Genomic DNA, 22,571 nt, shown 5'->3' with positions numbered 1-22,571 from the left:
TTCTTTTCTCATGAACACTAACAATGGACATTAACATATGAGGTAGTACTTGCTCAAAATACCTATTTAATTGCTCACAGCAGTTTTCAGGAATTAGGAGACCACAGGGTTTATTTTTCAAATTATAGTTATTAATGTTAGTTATTTTGGAAATAGTATTTTGGGACAGGTTTGCGAGCATTTCCACATCTTCAATATTATATTATCATCACAATTCATACATTTACCCCAACCAAAGAAAGGATATACATATGTCTGTTGGGGACATAAGAATGATATATCTATTAAATTAAGTTTTAGTCTATGTATATTTTTACCTATTTTAGTAAGCATTCAAGTCAGTGTTTGAATGAAGGAGTTAGTGTGTTAGATGACTACTGAATAGAAGTTTCCAAAAAGATATCCATGTATTATTGACAAAGCATACCTTAAAAATACTAAGAAAAGTTAAGATGTAAATACTTACCCTTGCTCTTCTTCTGAGTCTTTATCCTGAAAAGACAGCAACACAAGAATTAGTAATCTGTATCAACTACTTTAGCTCAACACAGTGATAATATTGCATTTAGATGTGTTTCTCTCAAACTTTTCACAACTAAAAAATTATACATCATTTTGTATAATGATGCTGTACATACTTATGTATCATCAGTCAACTATAAAACAGAAATGTGAATTCTATGAAATACATAACCACACTGTATGTGATACAATGTGGTTTTTCTAATTCCTACTTATCCTATTTCCCATTTAAATAGTGTTTGCATCTCATTAAATTTATTTTATAATCTTGAAAATCAAGTGAGTGAGATAATAGAAGTGAATACTGGATGTGAGTTTGTATCTATTAGGAAACCTTGGGACAGAGTATATGTAAAATCCATTATTTCCACACTAACTAAACAAAAGGATTTTGAAAAACTACATGGAAAAAAAATAAATCAGATTGATATTTGAAGAATCTTATACATAAAAGACACTTAATATACATGAACACAACTTAAATTAGGAATATTAATTAACCAGGAGTATTGACTTCTACTATCTACACGTTTCCTCTACAGGTACAAGGCTATACATACAAATTTGTTTTCTCATTTTTATACCAATTTCTTTTTACTATTTAGAAATGTTCATCTCTACCTCGGTTTTAGCATATGTGAACACTTGAGTCAAATACCTGATATAAAAAGACCTTCAGCTGTTCATAATGAATACATCTAGAACAGTTGATTATCATTTTCCAAAGTCCACTTTAGCTCTTCCCATGAAAACTTCACGTCAATCCACTTTAGCCTTTAGCCATTCTGCCCTGTACAGTGACAACTCAATTTAAAGGGCAGAGTTCATTTTCCTGTCAAGTTTCTTTCTTCTTAAGGCTTCATCATACAAAAAAGAAACAAACAAACAAACAAACCAAAACCCCTCCTAGTCTTTTCCTTACTCTAACTCTGGTGGGAGATACACAAAATTTGATTGCTTTCTTCCAGATAACTCCTGATAGGCATTTTCAGAGCTACTGTTATAATGTTAGGTCCATATGTTATAAAACAACCAAGAAAGGAGGTTGCAATTTCTCATAGAGACCTTGTCATTACTTCGTATAACAAGCAAACTTCCATATGCTAACCGTTTTCACGGGAATTCTTGATTAGACAATGAGGCTGACAGTGTTCAGGGCCTCCTGTATATACTACAAAAGTATACACAGTGTTGCACCTATAGCAACACTAATCGTGTAACACAACATAAAATTACTACAAGTCTAATTTTCTATTTTTAGAATTTGTAAGTTATTTAATACTAAGATTAAAATATAACATGAATTTGTCTTGTAATGCCAAAAATCTCTTAAAACTATCATTTTCAAAAGTCTCTCAATTTCTTTAATAAAACTAAATTACAGAATCCCAGAATGTTAAAAAAGCAGTCATTTAGATACATGCTAGCTTATGGGGTATGACCCTGAGACTTAGCATTATCTTGGAAAATATATATCACTAATGAGTGCTGCTGTACCTTATTAAATAAAACTACTAAAAATTTAAAACATTTATTTTAACTTATTTATTTTATGTACATTGGTGTGAAGGTGTCAGATCCCCTTGAAATGGAGTTACAGACAGTTGTGAGCTGCCATGAGGGTGCTGGGAATTGAAACTGGGTCCTCTGGAAGACCAGTCAATGAATGCTCTTAACTGCTGAGCCATCTCTCCAGTCCCTCCCAAAATACTCATATTTTTAGTTTAATTTTCATAATAACAACTGAGTAAATTTTATAATGGTTACAATAGTATGACAATGCCACTGATATTTTACTTAGCAGACTAAAATGTTATTTTATTCTTAATCTTAGTATTTACAAATTAATCTTCATTAAGTTTCATTAGTCATTAAAATGTTTATCTTAGTGACTAATAACATATAAGTAAACTGTATTTAGAGAAACTAGTCAGTTTATGATACACAGAAGTATCAAGATTTTGAGTATGTTCCATATTAGAAAAATTACGATTTTTCTTTTAATCACAAAGTTCACATGGCATAATTATTAGCCATATGCACCATTAAAAATATTCCCATTTTTCCTTATACTTCTCCAAGCAAATCAGAGTTTTAATAACATCTATAATTCATACAGTGACTTTTCTTTTTTGCAGCTGACAAAAGTCTGAGGACTGGGTAATGTAGAAAGTTCTGAGCAAACACTTTGGAATACAGCAGGGATGTGACAAAAAAGCAGCTGCGAATAAAATAAGGAACCATTTTTTTGTGAGATAATTGAACACTGTGTGAAGATGCATTGCTGTGATTGGTGCACTAGAAAGCTAACCGGCCAATAGCTGGGCAGGAGGTTCAGGTGGGATTTGCAAGGAAAGAGAGAGTAGGAGGCATGTGAAAGATGCCATGGAAACGCAGAACGAGTCAGACACACAGAATGGGAAAGAGGTAAAGGCCATGTGGCAAAATGTAGATTAATAAAAATTGTGTTAATTGAAGTTATAGGAGCTAGAGGCACAAGCCTAAGCTAAAGTTGAGCTTTCATAACTAAATAATTAGTCTCCATGTTATTATTTGTGAGCTGGTGGCCCAAAGAAAACTCTGACTACAGCCATTTTTAAAAATGAGAGTATAATGCAGAAATTAAAGAAATTATCAAGTGACTAATTCAAGACTGTTTACTATAGAAACGGAGCTGTATGTAAATGTACGCTCAATAAGGTTTTGAATAATTTGTATGTCCATCTGGATGAATTTAAGTCCTAATTGTGAATTGTGTATTAAACTTCAGGTATTCATGATCAGACATCCATCTGTTACAATGCCAATGCAGTGACTTACCTTTTTATTCTTAGTTTTTTTCTTCTTCTTTGTTTTACTTTTAACCTAATAGATAAGAAATAAACCATTTACTTAATATGTTATTCAAGCTGTACAGTGGATATTATCTAGTTTCTTCTAACTACTGAAGTCTATGTCTTCTAATAATTATTTTTCTAGATTTTTATGGATTTTTCTAGATATTTTGTACATTTTTATGGAAACAAGTATACTTAATTTAATTTCAACCTTCAAATCCTTGAAAAAGAATACAGAGAAGAACATATCAAACAAAAACAACAACAAAAAAAGAGAATGGAACTTTTTTTTTTTTTGGTTTTTCGAGGCAGGGTTTCTCTGTGTAGTTTTGCACCTTTCCTGGAACTCATTTTGTAGCCCAGGCTGGCCTTGAAGTCACAGAGATCCGCCTGGCTCTGCCTCCCAAGTGCTGGGATTAAAGGCATGCGCCACCACCGCCCGGCGAGAATGGACCTTTTTAAAGAGCAACAATATATTCATGCTCATAAGATAAATATAGCAGCTATCTGCTAAGCCATTCAGATTTCATCTAAATGATTTCATCTCTACTTCTGTGTTAAGAGATATTGAAATATCTCAATGTTCTTATTTTCTCTATCTCTTCTATTCCTATTACATCTTGTTCTTTTCTCTCTCAAATGTACTTCCAATGGCCGAGAGTAAAAAAAAAAAAAAATGGATTTCCGTAGCTAACAAAGTGCTTGAATTTTGACAAAATAATTACTGAAGGAGAAGCTACAGTTGAAAGAAATGGGCAGAGTCATTTCAACTCCGACTCTTGCCTCCAATACTCTCAATATAGTACAAGCAACATCAGAAGTGCAGTATAAGTTCTTCAAATTCAAATGGTAAACCTTATACCTCTTGAAGATCTTTAACAGATTCTGTTGAAGATTCACTAGGTATCGAGGATACATCTTTATTTATTTCTGCTAACTGTATTTCAGTGTTTGATTTCACATTTATACTGTATTCCATCACAGGTGGACTCAATTCTTCTTCATCGTTCTGTAACTCTTCTATATCCATACCTAAATAATAAAGAGAAAGATATAAAATCGAGAGGCAAAGTTTTGAGAAGTTTAGCCTTTTGTTATAATTATAAAATATTTACTAGGCAAGCAAGATAGTGCAGTAAGTAAAGGCTCTTGCCATCATACCTGATGACCTGAGACTGATTCCCAGAACCCACATGGTAGAGGGAGAGAACCAATTCAGCAAGTTGTCTTGACTTCAAACATTTGCTCCATGGCAAGCACATAAACACTTCATTTCTATGTGAAAATTGTATGCCTACTTAGCCATAAATCACAGGTATGCATATAAACCTGGAACCAACCAGTACAAACCAAAACAATGTGACTCCTCATTGATAGTTAAATAAATTCTAAGTGTTAGGTACTTTAAAATGTAAGTACAATTTAAATACTAAGGTATTAAATTCTGCCATTGACCTTAGTAAAACGCAACTAACATTATTTTATAGAATATAAATATGAAACATAAAGCAGGGAAAAACTAGATCATTTCCCTTTCCTTTTTCATAAAATGTAACTGCACCATATTATACGACTACTTCTTTGAATCTTTGCTCTCTCATTGTCCTAAATATTCAGCCTCAAAACTTCCTCATAGATGGCCCAACTTTAACCTCAAGCAAACACATGGTATTGTTCTCTAAAGAATAACTTTGAGAACATAAATTACATTTTTAATTTACACTTGTTTACTTAAGATTTATTTGTGCGTGTGCATGTGCATGTTTGCACTTTTTACGTGTGTGCGTGTGCGTGTGTGTGTACCCACAGAGATAAGAAGAGAGTATGGATTCTCTTGAAGCTGCAGGTATATAGGAATACAGGTGGTTGTGAGCAGCCTGATATTGGTGATGGAAACTCAAGTGGGGTCCTCTGCAAGAACAGCAAATTCTCTTAACCACTGAGCAATCTCTTTAGGCCCCTAAATTTTATTATTTAGAGCCTCTGAATGGAAATTACTAAACTAGGCAGGAGTCACGTGTTGCAGTCACAGATATTCAGATACTTGTTAGGCGAATATAGGTAGATTAAGAACAACAACAAAAGCAAAAACAAAACAACAACAACAAAAAAACACCAAAAAAGAAAAAGGAAGTGAAAAATAGCAACTCACCACCTGTCCCCATAATACAGAGGTATAGACATTGGCTTATGAAGACAATAATGCTACATAAAGCAGCAGTTAAGCAAGTAGAGCAAGCAGACAGGCATTTCTGCCTGCTTAAGTCCTGAGTATAAAAATCTGGAACCTCATCCTTGGGTAAGTCCTGTGACATGCACTACAGTCAAATCTGAGCAAGGCAGATACTAGGATCAGCTGGCCAACAGTAAGCTGGTGATAGAATTTTCTAAGCTTGTGGGTAATGTACACTTTAGTGTATATATATATATATATATATATATATATATATATATATATGACATGACATATAAACACATGTCAACAACATATGTATGTCTTAGGGATGCTGAATTAAAAGGTCACTTATGTATTTTGAATTCAAATATACTTACGCTGACTGCCTGTTATTGACTGTAGAGCAATTCCTATGGCAAACAGAGAAAAAAATAATTAGGAGTGTAACTGCAAGCACACCAACAAGTATCTGACTAGGATTAAGAAAGGCCAGAAATCCTTAGAATGCTAATAGTTATAGTATACTAACTATTATACTATTAACTAATACTATTAGTAATACTATAGTTATTCTATAACTATCTAGAAAAGAACCAGCACTGCTCACTAATGTAGTTGAGACAAGGCACAATCTAATTATAGTAATAGCTATAAATCCATGATTTAAGAAACAAAGTAAAACAAATAAAAATGACAGTTCATAATAGTTAAGACTTGGAGCATCAACAATTTATTTTTAATTAAAATACAATTTCATAGTTTTCCTCTTCTATGTTCTCTCTTACCCCAAGCTCTCCCCGCTCCCTTCCTCCTCTTGAAATCATGCATTCTTTTCATTTAGTTGTTACTGTTACATATGCATACATATAAATACAACCTGTTCAATCCATTTAGTGTTACTGGTATATGACTTCGGAGCTGGCCCCTCGGTACTGGATAACCAATTAGGGAACTCATTTCTGAGGAACACTATTTCTTCCACTCTCAGCAGTCTCTTAGTTGCCCATAGTTTTTGTCTAGAGGTGGGGCCCCTCTAGAGATTTTCCCCTTCCATATTAGCACATCTACTGGAGTTGTACTTCTCAGTTCTTGATTAAACAGTTATAATGTTAAGGTGTCATGGGTGAAGCTCCCCTGTCATTTCTAGGAAGATAAATCTCACAGCAGTTTTCCTGGTCCTTTGGCTCTTACAATCTTTCCGCACCCTCTTCTGGAATGTTCCCTGAGCGTTAGGTGCAGGAGTTGTGTTGTAGATGTATCAATTGCAGGTACACACCCATGATCACTTACATAAGCATTTTAAACTGAGCAGAAATTCTTATTTATTATTAATCTAAGACTATGAAGGAATATTCATGAAATGTACAGCACATTTCTACTGAAGGTTTGAGTCTTTCAAGCTATACAATTTACCCTGAACATGACACCATTCCCTGTCCTTGTCTATTAGTCTACTGAGCACCTACAATAAATATGTAACAGGCTGTATTAGACCCTAGAGATTAAATAGTAAAGGTTAAAAAGAAAAAAAAATCTCCATGTAGACATAGTGGGGATAATGGATGTTGGTGGACCTGTAAATGAGAACTGAAACTTTAATAATTAAGAAAAGAGAAAAAAGGCACCATGAGAGCCTCTGTTAAAGGTATTCGACCATAAGCTCTTTAAGTGAAAATTGTGTGAAATGCCCTGGACTTAGTAAGTGCTCAGAGCCCTTTCCTCAAATATATATACATACACACACACACAATTTGAGTAGATGTAATTTTTAAGGCCTCAAAATTATAGATCAAGGGTTCTTGTCTAGTTGTCTTCTCATACTGAATAAAAGCCTCTAAAACACTAAATAGGAAAACAAAGTATCCCTAAACACAGAAAAGACACTCTCAAAAATGATTTGCTGGCTAACGAAGTAATTATTTAGTACCTTGTTGATAGCAGGATAACATCCTCTGGATGATTTCTGGTACTGGTATGCCTAGATAAATGGACAGCTGATGATAATCAAGGGAGATATTCTCAATGGGATTCTCCTTGACTTTGTCAATATCCTCTTGTTTCATCCCAAGGCGCAGAAGAATATCAGAAACTTTTTTCCAAATTGAAATGAACTGTAACTCAGTGAGACCATTCATCAGAATCTCACTGAGGAGGATATCTCTGTACTTGCAGAGCCTCAGAATGTCTGCAGACTTAGAGAGATCAGAAGACGGTGGTTCCATATCCCAGCCTTTTCTGGGTGCAGGGAATACATTCAGATGTTTAATGAGCGCTAATAAGAGGCATAGGTCAAACTGTTTGGACTGTGGTAGCTCCTTGTTTGGGGGATAAAGCAGATGCCATGATCCACCCAAAGGGTGATTGGTCCAAAGATGATTGTAGTAGGGTTCCAGCACATTCTTGTGTATAAGCAGTTCTTTTTTCAAAAGAGTGGGTGGCATAGCCTCATCAAATATTTGTCGGACAATGTCAGTACCAGAAATAATAATTATATGAAGCAGATGATAGAAATAATTATAATCAAGTTTGAAGATAGGCATTTCATCTGAAAATGAATTTGGAGAAGTCAAAACAATCCACATTAATGTTCTTTTTCTATGTGGTCTCTCACATTGCACCCTAAGTTCCTGTAAGTCAGGAACTATTTCAAGGAATAAAGAACAGAAGAATTTTATCATGTCAGTGCTCACAATGCATGCTGCTTTCTGTCTAGCTATCAAAAACTCTAGACAGAAGGAACATGCTTCTAAGTAGAAGAAACTGAAGACTCCTCTAACCCAAAGGCTTTCATTTAACCATGTATGATTTTATTTAAGTAAATTAACTTTGGCAGCATAATGACAAAGTAGATCTGAAAATCCTGGAATTCATCAGGAATAGCAATTTTCTAGGTTTAAATATAATTTACACAAATAATTTTATTTATATTTTACATGAAGTCAGTACTGACCAGTAGAACTTCCCATGCCAAAAGTAGTACATGCTTGGTCTGCCACTCACTGAGTACTGTTGTCTGAGTGATCAACAGTTGAGTCTTAAAGGTTATTTGATGTTAGTGCAAATATAACTACATATAGCTACTGTCCATTATATTAAATAGTTCAGATATATACTAGTCAATATAGATATCTAATGAGTTGCTACTCAAAGTGCAGTCCATAGACCAGAAGTATTAGCACCTATCAGAGACTTATGAGACATGCAGAATCTTGGGTACCACCACAAACCTACCTATTGAATGGACACCCGAGGGTTTGTTTGTTTGGTTTTGGTTTTTTTTGTTTGTTTGTTTGATTTGTAATCATGAGATGAGATGATAGGATTTAAGAAGCATTTATCTAATAAACTTAATAATTATGGTGCTATTTCAACAATGAAATGGAATGAGGAACCAGACTAAACTATTGATACTTTTCAGTTAAAGTACTTCAAGAGGAAAGCAGCTTGAGGTAAGTTGGAAAGCAGTGGGAATTCAGTCTATGATAGTATTTAGTTTTTGTATGAATAGTAAACTGTGTGTTTATCATAAAATATAGCTTTACTATTTTATTGCTCATGGTTTTGTATTTTAAGAGATTTTTAATGAATAACTTTGCTTAGTATACTTAATATACACTGTGAAAACAAAAACAGTTTAAAAGAAATGTCTCAGAAGGCCTTCTTTACACCGTCAAATACAGAGCAGACTACTATTAGGGACATCTAGTCTCCCTAGTAAGAGGGGCTGACCCCAACTCTTCTTCCATGGAATCAGGGACCTATACGGTCTCCAAGTGCTGAACAGACTATTCTCTAGTACACTCCTAAAGAGCTGGCATGTGAATTTAGACTATTGGAATCCAAGCTCCAAAATGTTCGTTCCTTCTGTTATGGATTGCTTACATGCTTGCTCTTTTAAGAGAGAATGTAACAAGAGGGGAGGGGTTGGATGAAAACTCTCCTGAGGTAAATCCTACTGTATACTCACAAGTATGTTCCAGAGTTAGCATGTCTCACCACAGAATGCCAAAGTAATATGAGCCAGACACATGCAGATTTTACTGTCTATGGGTTCTAGTATACAGCAAGCACTATTTGGTGGAATACACCTGATGCTTGTGAATAGCAACCATAAATAACTGCACAACTGCAAATAGAATGATACTTTACAGAGACAGTTTAAAAAAAAGTGAATAATACTTTTCAGTAGGAGTCATATTTTAAAAAAGTAATACCTTTTTCATCTAATTTTAAATTGAATTCTGGTCTTATATCAGTGTCAGTTAATTCCAGAGACATCAACTTCTTATAACTGCAAGTAGAAAAAAAAAAGTTATAGTGAAAAAGTACCAGTTAGACCAAATTTTTGGTATAAGCAACATTATTCTTAACCTAGAAACAATTTGAAAGCAAAGGGAAAGACAATTTGAATAAAAAATAAAAGCCACCAGTAGTGATAAGTCTACACTGTAATCAAGAAGTACATAGTATTAATAGAGTTCAAATGAAATCTGTGATTTCAAAAACTATGTGGTAGCTTTAAAAAGGGAAATAAAAGGATTAGTAGACTCCAGGGGTATGCAAACAAAAAGACAAAAAGCAGCAAACAGGAACTCTTTCATGTCCTATCATGATCACAGAAGTTAAAAACAATAATTAAAGGTAATACAACTTATTCAATTTTTAGAGATGTTTAAAAAATAAAAACTCTTATGATAATACTAAAATAAATAATTAGAAAGAATGGAAGGAAAAGCAAGAAAATTTACTAAATAGGTAAATGCTGTCAACAAGTGAAAACCCTATTTTTGCTTTGAAATGAATTTTGACCCACAAAATACCAGACATTAATACTAGGAATTGAACGTTGTGGTGGTTACTGTTTGTTGATAATGGATCTTATCCCAGATGTCATTATAAGGAATAATCTAAAGCTCAAACAATATGTATTATTGGTTAAAAAAAACTAGATAAAAGAAATAATGTAAGACTATTGGTAAGAAATGTAAATTGGTAAAACTATTGTGGAAAAAAATTAACAGTGTCTAGTAAGTTAAAAAGTATGCATAAAAAGGCCTAGAAGTTCTAACTCTAGGTAAATGTTATGAAAAATTTCTACACATACTTATATTGACTTTAGTACCATTTATGGAGTTTCAGATTATAAATAATACAAGTATCTATCAAGTGTTGTTATAAAACAAAATTACAGCAAGGAAATGACACAAATGAGTCACACCATACAGAGTTCAATAATGAAAAAAAAATGTGTTTTTATATAAGGTCTACATAGAAAACTGTAGTATAAGCAAAAAAATATATTATGCAATTTTGAAAACGGGTTATAGTAGATTAAAAATGTATACTATAAATTATAGAGTAATCATTTCAATAAACAGCAAAAACTAATAGGATAGCAGTGTTGGAGAGACAGCTTAGCAGTTAAGAGCACTAACTGCTCTGGCAAAGGATACTAGTTCAGTACTCAGAACCGACATGGTGGCTCACAACTGTCTATAACTCCAGTTCTATAGATTATCACACCTGTTCTGACTTTCACAAGTTCCTATACACAACACACACACACACACAAATCTAATAAGACACACAAATAAAAACAAAGATGAGATGGAAAAAATAGATCTAAATCAATCATCTAAATATACATAATATATATGGAATAAAGATTAATATAAAGGCAAAGATTAACAAATTAGAAATAAAAGAGCATAATCTATGCCATCTACAAAAATAAAAACAACTTCCACTGAGATACATAGGTTGAAAAGAATGGATAAAAAAGAAATGGAAATGTTAATACCAGACAAAGAGACTTTGAAGCACGACTGTAAGGGATAATGAGGATTTTACATTTAGGGTTACATAAATGCTGTGCATTTAGCATCTAATAAAACAGCTTAAAAAACAAATAAGGATAAAGCACACACATCAGATAACTTTTTCAAAAGTAAGCATGTAATTAGTCAAGGTAAACATAGAAAACACTGAAACCAAGTGTAAACTGGTGCCCAATGTGGGGCCCAAATTTCCACAAGGTGCCTGAGAAAGCTGAAACAAACAAACAAAAACAGATAAGGCTCCTTTAAGAGGCACTGCTGTGCAGCAGAGCACTTGAGCAGCTGGCACACAAAGTAGAAACAGCAAGCTAAGTAAAAACGCCTGCCACCATGTGAGCATCAGCTTCCTAGAGCTGGGGCGGTTAAATGCAGCTCTTAGCCAGTCCAGTGGGCTTAAGGCTTGACTTTCAGGAACCCAAAGATGGGCAGGAGCCAACTGCCAGAGCCACACAGTGGAGGGCCTGCCTAGCTGCTACTTAGAAGTTTAAGGTTGGGTTCATGCAGTCAGAGAACACTACAGGTGCCCAGTAAAACAGGTCCAGACTGGAAAAAACCTTTAAACAAGTTAGTGTGTACAGGTACTTACGAAAGAAAAGAAAATGGGTAAAGACAGCCATAGGAAAAAATGGTTTAAAAATAAGTAAACTTTTTTTGTTGTTGTTTTTGTTTTTTGAGACAGGGTTTCTCTGTGTAGCTTTGTGCCTTTCCTGGATCTCGCTTTGTAGACCAGGCTGGCCTCGAACTCAGAGATCCGCCTGCCTCTGCCTCCTGAGTGCTGGGATTAAAGGTGTGCGCCACCACCACCCGGCTGTAAACTCTTAAAAGAAAGAGTGAAGTAATATAAAAAGAATAAGATGCATAAAGATCGAAAATATACAGGGAGTTTGGACCCTGTATGGTGTTTTGCTGACTTTGAATTTTTTGAATGCTGATGACTGAATGGCAGCTGATGAGAGACATAGGATTATAAAGGAACTACTGAATTAAACCAGCCTAGATACTTAAAGGGTGTCTTAACTTTAAAATTGAATTCAAAAAAATGTATTGTCTTAGGGGAGGTTATGCTTTTATTTCCACAGGAAATGAAAGGCTGTGGATCCATCAAAATTAATAGAGATCAGATCTGATTCGGGGAGACCTCCTAAAAATCTTGGCTACAGACATAAAAAAATAAACCAAGAAAAAGTCCAAGACAGGTGACATATATGCTGATCCCTTGACATGGGAACAGCTCTGAGACTGGATGAGGCAATGGTTATAGAATCTTCGTGACTTATTACATGCCATCCTTTCATATGACATGGATAGAGGTCTGTTTTATACAGTTCAAACAAACTTATAAAGTTGACAGATGTCTTTTATCTGCTCAAAGATAAAAAAGACATCATCTTTGGCTGGCTAACACAGTCCATTCTTGTGTTAATGTAGATATGTCCACTATCTTTGAAAGTTTGTATGTTTTCAGAAAAAAAAAAAAAAAGGACCAGAGTCCAATGAAAATGAGTGGCCCAGGTGATCCAGCCTTTCAGAGTGCCTCTGTTACAGGTTTCTAAGAGTTATGAGTTCAGAACAACTTCAAGACTGCCAGCTGAAGTCCAGCCTCACAGATGATTCTAGCCAGGACTTCAGATAAGCCATGCACTTTCCCATTACACAGCAACTAGACAACAAGTGTTATATATGGTGGTATTTTATTTGTACTGAAATGTGATTTTAATTGTATGTTAATAAATAAAGTTGCCTGGGGGTCAGAGTTATTAGAGCCATAGCAAGAGCGTGGCGGTGGTGGCACACGCCTTTAATCCCAGCACTTGGTAGACAGAGCTAGGTAGATCTCTGTGTGTAAAAAGATACAGCCAGCATCGGAGACACAAGACTTTAATCTCAATCCCAACCATAGAAAACCTGGAAGTCTTTACAGGCAGGCAGTGACGAGGCATGTGTTTACAACCAATGAGAAGGCAGAACCAAAAGTCTTTATAAAGACAAACACACAAGAAGTAGCTCATTTTCGGAGAGCTCTCTTGGCTGAAGCAGGAAAGGTAAGGCTCTTAGTTCTGACCTCTTGGCTTTCTTCTCTGAATCGGCTCTGTGTTTCTTATTTAATAAGACGGTTGGTTACATCTACAGTTATGGCTAGTTTTTTTTAGGACCTGACTTCTCAATTTTCTCAGGATCCCCTGGGGATGCCGTCACCCCTAGACAATAGGAAGCAGTCTAGAGAACACAACTCCCACATTCCCAAGAGGTGGGGTGGATGGTTTTTGGTCATTCAGTGGGTAATGGATGTTTATTATCATTTAGTGGGGATATAGGAATGTAGGATAAAAAGACAACTATTCATCTCAAATATTTTACACTGGTATGAATTTTTGTATACTGATACAAAATTAAGGTTATTTTTGTTATACTATGTTTCTACTCTTTTTTAAAATGTTGTACCTAAGCAACTCATTTAAAAATGGAAGGTAAAGTTCTTGTCCTTGAAACTATTATCATAAACTGTTCAGGATAATTAGGAATTGAAGGTTAGTAGTTAGTAGTCTGTAACAATCACAGTTTTAGTCATGTTAGGTATGTTTTCAAGGTTAAACATATATATCGGATAGGTGATCTTTAAATGCTTCAGAGACCTACAGAATATGACATTTAAGATGTTTAATAACCTAAGGCTTTTCATAACGGTGAGATACATCTGCTCTTGGCAGCACCAATCTACTTCATAAACAGATGGTGGGCATCGAAGAACCTCCATATGGAGTTTGCTTTCACTGTGGCAAAGCTAACCATTTAGGCAAGAAACTGCCCCTGCCTAACTGCTGACACTTCTGAAACTGTAGAAACTGGATAATTAGGACACAAAGGAAAAAGACCAGCAAACTTTGCCACACCAAGGTGGGACAGACCTTTAAATTCCTGCTTTGAAAGAAAAGTCTGTCAGACATTCTAGGCCTGTAGGCTGAAGATGGAGGCCCCAATGTTGCAGAGGAAACTTGGGTGGCTGTCTAGGCAGCCAGATGTTATTGTCACTTCTAGTTTGGGAAGTTTTTGCTCTGCATTTCCTATTTACTCAGGTAATATTATATGCTTCTTGGTCCTCTGATGGAGTTAAAGACAATTATAGTTTTCCTTATTACCAAATTCAGAAAAGAAACTTATTAAGACTGAGAAACATAAAAACTTAAATTGTTTATCTAAAAAAATGTTTTGAGGTCTAAAATGATAATTTTGGGTTGGTAATATAAGTTAGGATAGAAAGTAAATTAGGTACAAAACTTTGGACTCACCAAGATAAGACAGATAATGGAGTATTTTCTCTGAATTTGCCAAATGCAAATGGACTGAATATTGTAAATGTATTTCTTACATAATAACTTTTCTTATTGTACATAGTTTTACTAGGTAAAAGCTAAAACCTTTCTTTCTATTTAGACAAAAGGTGGGATATGTTACAGAATATTTGTTTAACTATGAAAAGATATGTTGCATTTGTTCAACTATGTAAAGACGTGTTGCATTTGTTTAATTATGTAAAGATATGTTGCTGTTTTACCTTGCCTGCTTAAGGCACTTGATTGGTCTAATAAAAAGCTGAATGGGGCCGGGCGGTGGTGGCGCACGCCTTTAATCCCAGCACTCGGGAGGCAGAGCCAGGCGGATCTCTGTGAGTTCGAGGCCAGCCTGGACTACCAAGTGAGTTCCAGGAAAGGCACAAAGCTACACAGCGAAACCCTGTCTCGAAAAACCAAAAAAAAAAAAAAAAAAAAAAAAAAAAGCTGAATGGCCAATAGCAAGGGAGGCCAATATAGGCAGGACTTCTGGGCAGGGAGAGTAAGTTAAGTAGGAGGAGGAATTTAGGCTGGAGGAATAAAGAAAAAGAAATGCCAGGGAGATGCCAGGGGCCAGACAGACAGATGAAGAAGCATGAAAGTAGAACATACAGAATGAAAGGGAAAAAGCCCCAAGGTAAAACGTAGATGAACAGAAACAGGTTAAATTAAGTTTAAAAAGCTAGTGGGATAAGCCTAAGCTAAGGCCAAGCATCAATAATCAATAATAAGTCTCTATCTTTATTTGGGAGCTGGTTGGAAGCCCAAAGAAAATTCCAACGACAGTAAACTGTCTAATGATGTACAGAATACAACTGTCTTAGGGTTTCTACTGCTGTGTAGAGACACTATGACCACGACAACGCCTTTTGTTTTATTAACATGATTTATTGATTTTTTTTTGGAATCTCACATCATGTAACCTAATTCTTCTCACCTCCCTGTACCCCCATATCCTTCTCTCACCCATGCAGCACCCCCAAAATCAAAACAAACCGAAGCAAGGCAAGCAAGAAAGCAAACAAACAAAATTAAGAACAAAACAAAACAAAACAAAGAACCGCTTTGCTTCTCCATCTTTCTCACCTCTCCCACACCTCTTCATCTGTCCTGGTGGCATTGGGAGTGGTGTGTCACATAGTATATCTTTTTGTCCAATCAGCTTTACTTGCAAATGTCCATTGCAATGAGTCACTGATCTGGTTCTAGGTCTCTGGTTTCTGGTATACCATCATCACTGGACCCTTGCCAAACTCTTCTGGGATATCACTCAGCCACCCTAAGTCATGGAGACCCTGTGGATAGTATTCCACAGGACCAGTCACTTCAAGACCTCCAGTGGGTCCTAAAATGGGGTATATGTTATGGTGAGGCAACCCCAGGCCCAGCTGTGGGCCTTGGTGGTAGTTGAACTGCTCAGTCTGGTAAAGCCAGTTCCCCTACACACATACTGTCAGGGTCAGTTCTCCCTGTGGTGAGGGGTGAGGCCAGCCCTCCTGTGAGGGTTAGGGTCAGCTCTCTTGCTGCAGTGTCCACCAAGAGGCATAGCCAGCTTTCCCAGGCCCAGCAAAGGGCAGGGCTGGCTCAGCATGGCCCTATGATTTCATCGTATCACAGTTCCTATGGCCTCCTGAGGTAACCCAGTCCACAAACATCAACATAGACCCCAGCTACAGCTGGATCATGGACTCAGACATGGCCCTCAGCAGCAGCCTGGACCCAGATGACATCATGATCTTGGGGTATAGCACAGGCCAGGTCGGTATGGCCCCAGCTGCAGCATGGCCCCCAGACTCCAACAAGACCACAGATTGCAGCCCAGAACCTGGGTTTCTGCCTGGAGTCTGGTGGCAACATGGGCCATGGACTTCAACACAGACCCTAGCTGTAATAGGACTATGGACCCAGACATGGTCCTTGGCAGCAGCCTGGGTCTGGATGTCACCATGGCCTCAGAAGGTGGTGAAGGCCACCCAGATCAGCATGGCCCCAGTGGCAGCACAGCCTTCAGACACCCACATGGCCCCAAGTGGCAGGCCAGACTTCAAGGCAACTCTTAGAAAGGAAAACATTTAATTGGGGCTGGTATACAGGTTCAGAGGTTTAGTCCATTATCATCACGGTGGGAATGGCAGCATGCAAGCAAACAGTGCTGTAAAAGGAGCCAAGAGTTCTAAATTAGGATAGGCAGGCCACCCACTGAGACAGACTTCCTCCAACAATACCACACCTACTCCAACAAGGCTACACCTCCAATAATGCCACTCCCTATGAATCTATGGGGGCCATTCTCATTCAAACAATCGCATTCCACTCCCTGGCTCTCATAGGCTTGCAGCTATATCATAATGCAAGATGCATTTAGTACAATTTCAAGAGTTCCCATAGTCTTTAAAAGTCTCAACTGTTTAAAGTCCAAAGTCTCTTTGAAGATTCATGGCAATCTTTTAATTGTAACCCCTGCAAAGTCAAAATCAAAAATCAAAAAACAGATACAATGGCACAGAATATACATTTGTGTTTCAAAACGGAGGAAAGGGAGCGTAGTGAAGAAATAGTGGACCAAAGCAAGACCAAAAACCAGCTGGGCAAACGCCAAACTCTGCATCTCCATGCCTGATGTCAAACCTCAACAACACACAGGGATAGAATGCAAATTATTTTCAAATACAAATAGAACCTTCATCAAACATACAGTATAACAGATTACATAGCAAATCACTATAATTTTAAAAGATTGTACAAAAAATATATTGGTGATTATACTGACATGAACTCAGAATCATTATCAGAAAGATAACTGAAATATTGCAAAATATATGGCAATTAAGGAACATACTTCAAAGTAAGCCATGGTTAAGACACACACACACACACACACACACACACACACACTCATGAACACCATATACATACCATATACATATACAGAAAATTACAAAACATTTTGACTTGAATAAAAATATAGGGACATAACTACAGGAGTACTTAAAGATGAAATCATTCTACAAAAATCAAAGATTTTAAATCAGTAATATAAATTACAAGAAAGGGAAAGCAAGAGCCAGAGAGAGCTCAGTGGGTTGTGAGCAGGTCTGTAAATTCAATCCCTGGACTGCATAGGTGGCAAGAGAGAACTGACTCACAAAGGCTGTCCTTTGCTTCCCAAACACATGCCGTGGCACATGTACACACACACACACACACACACACACACACACACACACACACACACCCCAAATAAAAATTTAAGAAGGAAACATGAAGCAAACTAAACCCAATACAAACAGAAGCAAGGAACTAATAAAGAGGAAACATTAAATTAAGAATTTAAAAATACTGTCTAGCAGTGGTATCACACACCTTTAATCCCAGCACCTGGGAGGCAGAAGCAGGCAGATCTCTGAGCCCAGCCTGATCTACAGGGTTCCAGGACAGCAGGGCTACCTAGAGAAACTTTGTCTCAAAAAAAAAAACCAAAAAACAGTAACAACAACAACAACAACAAAAAAAACAAACCAAAAACAAAAAACAAGAACAAAAACAAACCAACCAAACAAACAAACCAAAAAACCCAAAAAATACAGAATTAAAAACAATAAAGAAAAAAAACAGTGGGGAAGAAAAATCTGACTCTTTCAAAGGATCAACAAAACCGAAAAAGGTTTTTATTTAGAATAGTTGATAAAAGCTACAAATTACAAAAACAGGAACTGAAGTGATATCATTACATCATTACAAACCTAAAATTCCTGGTTAAAGAAACCATAAAACTAAACCAGCAAAATGAAGAGACAGAGGAACTTCAGGTAGGAGTCAGAAAAGCATCCCGAAAATTCTTTTGTATCTCTGCCTTGCCAGTCAAATACCTAGTGTTTGCAAACTTAAAGCAGTCCATCCAACCAAAGATCTCTGCTGAAACTGAAATACCACCCAAGAAACAAACTTTACAGTTTACAACCAGTCACATGTGGTTGATATATTGTGCACACCAATAAACTTACCTGGGGGTCAGAGAACAGAACAGCCACTATATTAAACATAGAGGTCAGACAGTGGTAGCACACACCTTGAATCCTAGCATTCTGGAGGCAGAGATTCATCTGGATCTCTGTGAGTTCAAGGCCACACTAGGAACACCCAGGCATGATGACACATGCCTTTAATCCCAGCACTTGAGATCTCATGTCTTGCTTGGGAAAGACACATGCCTTTAATCTCAGGAAGTGATGGCAGGAAGCAGAAAGGTATATAAGACCTAAGGACCAGGAACTAGGGGCTTTTAGGTTTTTTTAGCTTTTAGACTTTTAGCAGCAGTTCAGCTGAGATCCATTTGGATGAGGACTCAGAGGCTTCCAGTTTGAGGAAACAAGACATGCTGAGAAGTTAGTGAGGTGAGGTTAGCTGTGGCTTGTTCTGCTTCTCTGACCTGTCAGAATTCACCCCAATACCTGGCTCCCTTGAGTTTTTTATTTAATAAGACTGTTTAGAAACTTGTCTTACAGTCACATTAACTGCCTATCAAAACAAAAGTAAATTAAACATTGAAGAATGATAGAATTCAGAATCATATGTTTCGGGTAGTATTTTGTGTGCTGGGAGCAAACCAGTAAGCAAAACAAAATTCTTACCCTTACTGAGGTGACTATCAAATACTTAACTTCTGATATGCAAGCAACTATAACAAACATTAGCAAATGTTTTGAGAGGCACAAAAGGAATTATGAAAAACAGGTACTCTCAGTAACTAGGCAAAACCAAAGAAGCACAATATTCAACGTCAGGTCTGAGGGTAAAATAGGAAAACTCTTTTACCTCGGGTAAAATTCTGGAGATTACTTAAGATGACACATTCAAGAAACCTTTTAAAAGACGCTCATTTATTTAGTCAAGGCAGAATGACTAGAGATGATATAGTGAGTTCAGTAGGACCCAAGCTGCCTACAGGGACAAGCTAAGTGAACTGGCATTGACCCTAAAAATAATGTGAAGCCTCTGAAATATTGTCAAACACAAAAATCATATATTTGAATTCTTTTCTTTAAAAAGTCCTAGTTACAGCTAAATAAACAACAGACTTTAGAGAAAAACAAGGTAAAGGACAGACCTATTAAGAAGCTGTTTAGAATGGCTGTATTATGGAAAGCATCCTACAGACTCAATGCAATATCTACAAAAAAACTCAATAATCTTTTCTTTAATAATTTATTTAACTTTCTTTTATGTGCATTGGTGTGAACGTGTCAGATCCCCTGGAACTGGAGTTATAGACTGTTGTGAGCTGCCATGTAGGTGCTAGAATTGAACCTGGATCCTTCTCAATGAGCAGTCAATGCTCCCGATCACTGAGCCATCTCTCCAGGCCCCTCCTTAATAATCTTTTCAGAACTTGAAAAAAGAATCTTAAATTTCATATAGACATAAAGATCCCAAAACAGACAAAACAATTCTGAGTAGAAAGAGGAACCACCACATCTATCTCCAGCTCAAGGGGTCTAACTCCTCTTTTGAACTCTACAGACAAATGCACTCACACATGCACACACCTAAACACAGACACTAACTTATACACCTAATTTAAAATAAACTAATAAAAATAATAGTTTAAACAGAGAAAAACTAGACACCTGCACATAGAAGAGTAAAACTAGATCTGTAGCTGTCACCCACATAAAAATCAATTCACTATAGACCATGTGTGCATAAACATTTGCATACATGTACATATGTTCATGTGTATGGACAGATGTGTGTAAAATTCAGAGATTAACATCAGGTTTTTATTCAATCACTCCTTATGTTGTTTTTTTTTTTTTTTTGAGACAGGATTTTCACTGAACCAATAGCTCACTAAATGGCTAGGTAGACTGGTCACTGAGCTACAGCGATCTACCTCTTTCTATCCTAAAAGCATTAGGGTTACAGGTGCACATCACTATATTTAATTCATTTCTCGTGTAGCCTGAAGTTTATCCACTATGCTATCTCCCCAGTCCTGAAAAATAGATCTTAAATAAAAATGTCCCTTAATGTATGATCTGAAACATTGAAACTACTAGAAGAGAACACCTAAAGATTTAGGCACAGGCAATGACTTTCTGGATAGAACCATGCCAATGGCCCAGTAAAATAAATGTCATGAATTGAGGGATTGAATCAAATTAAAAAGGAAAGAAAAGCACCACACAGGAAGTAACAGAGTAAAGATACCTACAGAGTGAAAGAAAAAAGTTACTGTCTGTCCACTTGATAGAAGACTAATACACACAAGACATAAAGAAACCCAAAAATTAAGTACCCCAAGGACAATATACTTAGTAAGTGGGCAAATTGAGCAGACAATTCTCTAAACAAGTTCAAATGAACAATAAATATATTAAAAAGTTTAATATTTTTAGCCATCAGGACATGCAAATCAAAACTGCACTTCGTTCATACCCTTACCTTATGCAGAATAACTACCAAGAAAGCAAATAACAAATTCAGGCAAGGGTGACAGAGAAAAAGAATGTAGTTCATTACAGACATCATAAAAGTTAATATGGAGGTTACTAAAAAACTAATACTACCACATAATTCAGTTATAGCATTCCTAGGTGTGTGCCCAAAGGGCTCTAAGTCAGCATGCCACAGAATACTTATAAAGCTATGGATATTATGGCATTATTCAGAAGTCAAGTCATAGAATTAGCCTAGGTGGTCACTCACCAGGAATGAGTAATAAAAATGGAGTATGACTCAGCCACAAGAAGAACCAAATCACATCATTTGTGAGAAAATGGATGAGACCAAAGAATTTTGTGTTAAAAAACAGAGAAACAAAGCCTCTTGAGAACAAAGACAATTACTATTTCCTACCTCACAGATGAAATTAGATAGAGGAAGAGGAGCTGCAGAAGAGAAGAGAAAGCAGAGGAGAGACAGGAGGATCTCTGGAGTTCACTGGCCAGCCATTCTGTCTCAAAAGAAAAGGTCAAGAGACACTGAGGATGACATTCAGTGTTGATGTCTGGCCTGTAAATGCACACGCACACTGCCATATGAGCATATACATACAACTCAGGCCCCAACAAATACATATAAGAAAAAGAGAAGTGAAGGGCTAGAAGAACTTTTTATATTGTAGCTTCTAATTACAATAGCAATAGTGTATGCCTCTGTAAATGTTTTGTTTAACATATACATCAGTATTATTTAGCAACATGCTTTGCTCACCTAAGAAATAGGAAGTTTAAATTTAAGACAAGCTTTGAGGCCTACATAAGCTTTAAAAAATAGAGTTTTTACATTTTAACAATAAACTTACATTATTTTAAGAAAAATGTATTTTGTACTCAGAAAATGATTGGTTTTACACTTAGTGATAACCACATAATTTTTCCTTCCTTGTTTTAAAATGTAAGTATCCACAATAGTAGGAAAAGAAGGGGGAATAAATGAGAACTCACTGTGGTTTTTTTTTTTTTTTTCACAAGGAATACTCTTAAACAGGTACCCTAAAACTGATAGGACACAGAGGCAGCTTCCAAAACACATAAACACTCAGAAAAGAAAAAAGTAACAAAATATTTTATTTCAAGCTTACCTTGCTCCTAAATTCTCGATGGTTATATATTCATCCTTTCTCACCACTTCAAACTGCAAGTGATGGAGAAAAAAAGCCCTAAAATAGTTCAATTTTCAAAATTCTTTAAGTTCTTAGCTTCCACATTTACAAAAAGATAATTAGAATAAAAGCACATTGACTACAAAACAAATGACACAATTAAAAGCTAACCAACATAAAATACTACTCAAATGACAAATTACAGTTACTCTTATAAGCAGCGAATCTTACATCATCATATGATTTGAATGACAACATTAAAAT

General features: G+C 36.1%; 1 protein-coding gene across 2 annotated transcripts in view; it reads right to left on the bottom strand.

Annotated features, from left to right (window-relative positions):
* Dzip3 (DAZ interacting zinc finger protein 3) overlaps positions 1 to 22,571 on the bottom strand; it is a 69,131-nt gene that overhangs the window by 23,361 nt on the left and 23,199 nt on the right. The window contains exons 11-17 of one of the 2 annotated variants that reach the window (XM_059277178.1): positions 22,287 to 22,339; positions 9,750 to 9,826; positions 7,463 to 8,080; positions 5,913 to 5,945; positions 4,222 to 4,391; positions 3,343 to 3,387; positions 467 to 492 (exon numbers count right to left, since the gene is read on the bottom strand). In XM_059277178.1, the coding sequence (XP_059133161.1) occupies positions 467 to 492; positions 3,343 to 3,387; positions 4,222 to 4,391; positions 5,913 to 5,945; positions 7,463 to 8,080; positions 9,750 to 9,826; positions 22,287 to 22,339 (1,022 nt within the window). The remainder of the gene's footprint in view (positions 1 to 466; positions 493 to 3,342; positions 3,388 to 4,221; positions 4,392 to 5,912; positions 5,946 to 7,462; positions 8,081 to 9,749; positions 9,827 to 22,286; positions 22,340 to 22,571) is intronic. The other variant, XM_059277179.1, reaches the window with a different exon arrangement.

Source organism: Peromyscus eremicus, chromosome 12, assembly GCF_949786415.1.
Source record: "Peromyscus eremicus chromosome 12, PerEre_H2_v1, whole genome shotgun sequence".
Classification (NCBI taxonomy): Eukaryota; Metazoa; Chordata; class Mammalia; order Rodentia; family Cricetidae; genus Peromyscus; species Peromyscus eremicus.
Note: the sequence above shows the minus strand (reverse complement) of the source record. Positions and strands in the feature narration are given on the sequence as shown.